General features: G+C 41.9%; 1 protein-coding gene across 1 annotated transcript; it reads left to right on the plus strand.

The window, feature by feature from the left end:
• Positions 1-5: 5 nt before the first annotated feature.
• CCDC127 (coiled-coil domain containing 127) lies at positions 6-1,621 on the plus strand (the record flags this gene model as incomplete). Its single annotated transcript, XM_009085237.1, has 2 exons — positions 6-57; positions 639-1,621. Coding segments are annotated over 2 exons (726 nt in total), but the record flags the coding sequence as incomplete, so codon positions are not given.
• Positions 1,622-7,310: the final 5,689 nt, after the last annotated feature.

A 7,310-nucleotide genomic window follows, 5' to 3' on the forward strand; every position in this document is an offset into this window, starting at 1 on the left:
ACGGCAGCCGGTGGAACTACGCGCTGCTGGTGCCCATGCTGGGCTTGGCTGCCTTCCGTAAGTAGCGCCCGGGCCCCGCGCTGGGCTGTGCCTCCGTCCCCGCAGCCCCGCAGCCCTGCCCCGTCTGGGGCGCTGCTCGGGCCTCCTTGTTTACAAACAACGAGCGCTGTCGGTAGCGCTAAGGCAATGGCCGTTTTGCACAAGTGGAGTTGAATCTATGTGTCATAAACCGCAATTTACAAGTCCCTCTCAAGCAGAGTGTGCTAGGTAATCACCCAAGGCACTGGTAATGTGTATTTATTTACTGGACCTGAAGGTTCTCTCTGCAGTACCTGCATTGGAAACCTCCAGTTTGTTTCTCCATAACTTTATTTTCCTTCTTTAATCCAAGTAGTGCATGTGTTGTCAATACAAGCCTATTTTACTTCAGGGAAATTATGATCATTTAAAGTGACTTACTGGGAAACAGGGACCACAGAGATACATTCTGTGGGGATATCTAAATGGCCATATCACTCGGGAGGGCAGGAGAGAAACATTTCACCACTTGGAAGCTTCATTTGAGATGTAGTTAATTAATAATATCCATCGATGTTAAATGTTACACTTGTGTCTGAAGTCTCATTTATATACGATAGGTTGGATCTGGACCAGAGAATGTCAGAAAGAAATAGAAATAGCAAAAAGAGAATATTATAGGAAGCAATCATCTTTACAAAGAGACCTGGAAGGCAAATACCGGGATATAATCACGGAGAATCGTCGCGCTGTGGCTCATCTGGAGCTGGAGCTGGAGAAGGAACGCAACAGAACCCTGAGCTACCGCGAAGCCCTCGTGTCCCAGAGCCGCAAGCTAGTAGAAGAAAGAAGGCTCCTAGAGCAGGAGCAGGAGAAGTTAGAGCGAGAAAAACAAGTCCTTTTGCATTCAGGAGCAGAAGGTACCTTGTACCAGAGCTGCCTAGCAAAGGAAGAGGAGTGGCAGAAGAGAGCCAGTATTTTACTAAGAGAATTTGAGGAGGGACTTAAAGAAAGACAGGACATCTACTGCAGCCTTGTTGTACCCAGGAGCCAGAGACTGGAAATAGAGAAAAATCTGCTAGTCAAAGCAGCAACTGATCCTGTTGCCACTGCTCTACATGTGGAAAGTGGCTTAAAAGATATTTTCAAACATGATAACTACTGTGGCAATATGCTGAACAGGAACAAAAGTCAAAATGGAAAGCTCATGTGGCTCTATCTGAGATACTGGGAACTAGCTGTTGAACTACAGAAGTTCAAGAGGGTAGAACAGGCCATGTTAGGAAAACGCTAAGCAGGGGAAGTGATGGGATTTCGTGGGATCCACTTTGCATAGTAGGGACAATCACAGTTGTAGTCCAAAGCTGTTAAATTCCCCTGCTGTGTTTCCATCTCTCCTCCTTGTTGCACTTGTTATTTGCATGGGATGTGTGCAGTGCTGGTGCCTTTCCTTTCACTAACAACAGATGCTCTGGTGAGCTGTGCATGCTCTTCAACTCTGTGAGTGTGTGTGTATTGCAGACTGCAGTGTAGTATAGGGATGCTCCAGCTTCCGCAGGCATCAGAAGCAGCAAAACAGAACTCCATTTAGAGGGGTTTGCCTGGTTGATGGTCACACTCCATCAGCAGAGAAGTGTGGTTTGCCTCCCCCAAGTGCAGTAGCACATTGTGCTCCTTATCCCTGATGTTTTACATGGTATCTCAACACTACCTTTTTTTCATTAGTATCATTATTTTTTGGAGTTTGTTTAAGCAAGACTGATTTTTAAGGCAGATGTTTGGAAGAGAACGTGTTTGAGGAAGCTGCTTGACGTAAATCCTACATGTCTATACGTACATTTATATATATATTTGGGCTTGAATATGTGTGTGTATAAATGTATGTATTACTATTCAGAGGAGGGGAATAGTATGATCCTGTTCCAAATAAATCTGTCTTGCACTGTCTTCCAGCTTAATATACAAGTAGTACTTTATGAATGAAACATCCAAAAGATGCTAATTAAAATAACACATAAAGAAACAGACTGATGTAAGTCTCCTTGGAGCTCGGAATCCATTCTTGAGCACTAGAGAGTGTATAAACTGAAAGTTATATTCTCATCGTATCGAAGATCTGTTAAGAACACTTAAATGTTTGCCTCAGTCAAGGTGTTAGTTGTAACCCAACAGTGTGCCTCAGTTATGGATGTCAGCATGCTGCTGCCTCTGGCTCCTGGGGCACTGCCTGCTCCTTGGTTAGCTTGCAGGAACCTCCTTGGGTTACAGCCATTGCATCTGGCTTTGCTCCTTGGGCAGGTCCTGTTTGTGATTTGCAGGTGGTAGGATCCTAAATGCAGCACTGGTCGCCACTACCTCCCTCTCCAGCTGTCTCCCAGAACCCAAGTACACTTTCCACAGCTCTTAAATTTTGAACTTATGGTTCACCACTTCATGTACATATGATCATGAAAGCCTACAGATATATAAGCTTTGCACACTTTTGAGAAAGGGGCTTTTTAGTTTAGGTGGTAAAATAAAATAGATGTGGTAAAAGTAAAATAATAGGTATGGTAAAATAAAATAATACAGGAAAATAAACAGATCTAGGTTTAAAAAAGCTCCAAACAACAAACAAATAAAAAACCCCAGTGCATTTCCATGCCTGAAATCTCTTAAAATTTGAGTACTGATTAGCTCCTTTTAGCAGTAGGAACCACCTTTTTTTTTCTTTTTCAAACATGCCATGTATTTTGGATAACTTTTTTCTTCCTCCTTTCTAATCCAGTCTTAGACCTCAAAGGGGTAGTGTTTATCCTGTCATTTATAACTTCTGGTCTGTTCTGTTACTTGACTTTGATTAGTGTTGGTAGGTTGTCAGTTGTTTAATTAGTCATTCATTATTCACTGAGGGCTAGACTAGACAAACACGTTTGCTCTAGGCAATGAGCTAGAATCCTGGCTTGGAAGCAATCCAGCAAAGTGAATGCCCATCCAAGTTTAACAGAACTTAGTTCCTGCAGTTGTGGGTTTTGTTTTTCTCTTATTATTTTCTCCTGATTTCAATTTAATCTGGGCACAGAAAGCAGGAGATAAATATTCTGAAATAATGTGTGCAACCTAATCCAATTGCTCAGCAAAAATACCTAACATGATACAAAATTCTAAACCAGTTATTTCCCAGCTACTTAGTTGTGATTTTGCTCACCTTGGTGGTACTAATTATGCTGTTGTGTTGTCTTTTATGTACTGATTATTTTTTAAAGTAATGTTGCAGTAGACAAACTTGAAAAAAAGCTAAACATCATGGCAAGCACCAGAAAGGCCAAAGTTTGTCTGGATGCCAAATGTGTGCAGGTTGGGAGATGGGAACGCAGTTGAGTTACTGCTGGTGTGCAGCCTGAGCCAAGCTGCTGGTGCTGCTGGCCATGTGCACACACCCTAATTGCCCAGTACAACAAACTAGTTTGAATAACTTACCCCAAGGGTAGTTCCTTTGGAATGTGGAAAGTGTCTGACCATGCAGCTGTGGCACATCTCATACATATGTACAGGTAGTTAAGCTGCTTAGCTGACAAATGGCAGCCAGTGAATCCAGGCCAATGTGTTTGAGATTCATGCCTTGGGTTTGTACATCTTAGGATTAAAAGGTCAAAGATTTTATGGTTTTTTTCATTTTTTATATGCTTTTTCATTTTTGCCACTGACATCACTCAAAAATGTTTAAAGAAAATGTAATCAAGAGGGTAAAATACTGGGTTTTTTCAGTATAAATATGTATGTTGAAGCATCACACACTCGATTGTACAGGGTTGGATGCCATGTAATAAACGTTTGGTATTCACTTTCACTTTTTTAGAAGTGTCAATTATTTGTACAACCAGTCCTTGAACTATTGTTCATGGAGCCTTTTCAGGTCATTATATTAAGACTGAAGGATATTTCAGGGGGCTTTTTAAAAGCACATAACTGGTTTGGAAGCACTGGTCCTGTTAGTTCCTACCAAAACTCATGTTTGTAGATGTCTGATGTATTTTTGAAACATTCCTCCGTTGTGGGCTGTTCTGCTGAAAATTCTAATGCAAGTTTTATCTTGCCCAGCACTGTTCTTCTGGATTGGTTAGTTGTTTGAAACCACCCATGCATACATTGAATGCAAGAATGCACACACTTCTCAAACTCTTTTTTCAAACTCTGTTTTCAAACTCTTTAGTGAATGTTTTTTTGGTTATGAAAATTGTCACTCCCCTGTTAAACAAAGAACAGCTAATAAAAACCCTCATATATTTCTGTACTGTTTTGTAACTTGGGCAAGGTGGGTGGAAGGAGTGGAGTTTGCTATTTTATTCCAACTGACCAAGGTAATTGCACCATTTTAGGTTTAAATTTTTAAAATTGACATGTTGAAAGTTTTAGTCTTGGTGCTGAGAAGAGAATATGTTGTAAAGTTTTTTCTTAAGGAAGAGCAGTATTGTAAAGCAGGTAAGTGCACCAGCATTAACTAAAGATATGGGATTAAAGATGTCCATCCCTCTGAAAGACTGGGGTAATTCCTTCCACAGAATGTTGTGTGGGATATTCTGCCTCCCTCCAAAATCCCTCAGATGTCTCATTCTGCACTTCAGCTCCTTTTCATGTCCCTCATCTTCCTGCTCTCTGTGGAGAGCTACAGTCCAGCTGCTCTAGGACAGTGCTCAGACAGTCTTGAGATCCTTGTTGCCATCAGAAAACATCCTCAATCTATTTGTGTTTGACACAATCTTCATCACCCTCTGGATCTTTAGATCATGCTTTTGTGCACTCGTGTGTGGGGCTGAGAAAATAATCAGTGCTGCTCTGTGGAGGAGACAAGGCAGAAACAGTGGTCAACAGTTCAGGTATTGTGGTAAAATCAAAGGAATTTGAGTTTTTGCTGTGATAAAAGGGTGAAATTCAAGTTTATAGTTGCAGCTGGAGTTCTAGGTGCAGCTGGATATGAAGACTTTGCCAGTGTGTGTGCCAAGGCCATTTGGTCATTAATGACTGCTGGTCTGGGAGCTCTCCAGCGAATCACTGCATAGCTGAGACAGCAGATAGATCTGCTAAGAAGCAGCTCACTGAAATTTGGGGTAGCTTGGCAATGAGGAGATCAAATGCTCTGCCAGTGACTTTACCACAAAACAATCGACTGATTGCTGCAGGAGCTTTTCCAGTAACTGGGGCTGTGACAGGTTTTCCCCAGGGTGCTCCTGCTGATACAGGAACTCTGCTCTGTAAGCTGACACTATCTGTATGTTTTGATATATTGCACAACTGCTTGGGGTGAAGGATCCAGCACACAGCCAGGGATGTCCCCAAGCAGTTCCTGTTGTCGATTCAGGAACTGACCTGAATTTTATTTTTAATTTATCAGTTTTATTTAATTTACCTGAATAAATTTATATAACCAGTACAAATTGTTCCTGCCTATGAAAGGATGTGCACGTGGGGCTGTCTTTTGTTCATAGTTAAGATGTGTTTCTTACATAGCTTAAGATAAGCAACAAGAACTGATACACTGCAGCGATCGCACAGAACTCACCAGAACAGTTTAGGAAGTCTCAGCTCATCTAGCTGAAGACACTGCAGTGGGATTTTTGCAGGGAGCTGTCTGGGTCAAGAGATCCAACTCCCCTTGTGAGCATTACAGTGTGCAAGATGTCCTGATAAAACCAGTAAAATGTTCTGTCTGTCAGTGTGTGCAGCAGCATTTTCAGTCAGTAAATTCCAAGTGGAAGAGTGAGAAACCATTTCGCAGCATGGAGAAGTTTCAAAATCTTGCAAAGTGGACAAATTTGCCTTTTAAACTGATAACACCTAAATGCATTTTGAAGGAGCTAAAAGAAACAAGTAAAATCTCAACACCTGACCTAGACCAAATAAGTTTAAAAGACCTCATACAGACAGACCCCCAGAGGACTGGTATCAGCGTAACTTTGAATTATGGATGGCAGCATGGGTAGTGGGTAGTATCAAGGAACCCAGAACTGTTTTGATACTGAAATCACTTGGGTGGCAATACTGAGAGTCCTATCACAGTCTGATCAACCTTCTTAATACTCTTTCCATGTATTCTGACAGCCAAGATAATAAAAGCTTGACCTATTAATGGCCAACAGGTAACAAAAAGGCTTTCTGTCTGAACCTGGGTTCTCTGAGAGTGTACAATCAGTCCGACTGATCATTCAATATGCTGCAAAAAGCCACAAGCCTGGTGGGCAGTATTCACAGAGCTGGCCAAGGCCTCCTACTCAGTGACACAGGAACAAACCTTTTTGTCCTGAAGTAAAATGAACTATCTGAGCGTGTGAACAGATGAAACTTGACCTGGAAGTGTCACTACCATGAAAAAGGATCATGCTGAGCCAATTACCATCAAGGCCACTGTCAAACAAGTGGATCCAATGTCATCAAATCAATCCATTGTTCTGCAGCCTAGAAAAATATGGCTGTGGATTCCACCAGAGCAAATGCTGCAATGTGGCAAAACCAGATTACCACCTTCACCATTGTTGATGACTTGGTCTTGCCAAGCTACACACAGAAAGGGATGCAAAATACCATCTCTCTCATTGCAACTTCTCTGCACTGATCTAAAAACCCAGCAGGGAGAAATGTCCTCCCCATGCCTCTTACACTGTCAATGACTGTGACCACTGGAAGACGTTCAATAAGTCAAACATAATTGCTCCAGGAGACTGTGAAAAATACCCTGGATTGGAAATATACCTCTGCATAGTGGCATCTAAATCCAAATATTGAAACTTGGTTTTCTAACATGGGTAAAGGTCTGTCAAAACTTTTACAGAAAGCTGACAACTTTGAAGACCTACCCAGTACCAAGACTCACATGCTTGGTGAACCATGCAGACATGAAGGGGTCAACCTGGACCTTAACATAAGGACTGTTTAAAAATCGTCACACCTCTCAGCTTGCGATAGACCAGTGTGCAACAGCACTAAGGGGTGTGGCTGACAAGTCACCTGCATGGCAAGCTTTATTCCAAAAGGACAAGCACAGTAACAGCATATAATTCTACTCACAAGGTACCACTCACTGTCTGAGAAATTATTGTGGAAGGAGTTGTGCAAAAAATGTAATTACAGAAAGATTGTGGCTGGGTGTTGGAGAAAGTGAAAAGATGAAACACTGATAAAACAGCTCTGAAAATGCTAGCTACTGTGTATAATACTAATGGTAACAACCAATTGTTGTGGTCCCTCTGGAAGCAAGGAGTCTGTGGAAGTGTTTGAAGAGAGCTGTGGTGATGGCTGTTCATAGTCATGCATAGCAA

Source organism: Acanthisitta chloris, unplaced genomic scaffold (assembly GCF_000695815.1).
Source record: "Acanthisitta chloris isolate BGI_N310 unplaced genomic scaffold, ASM69581v1 scaffold10572, whole genome shotgun sequence".
NCBI lineage: Eukaryota > Metazoa > Chordata > Aves > Passeriformes > Acanthisittidae > Acanthisitta > Acanthisitta chloris.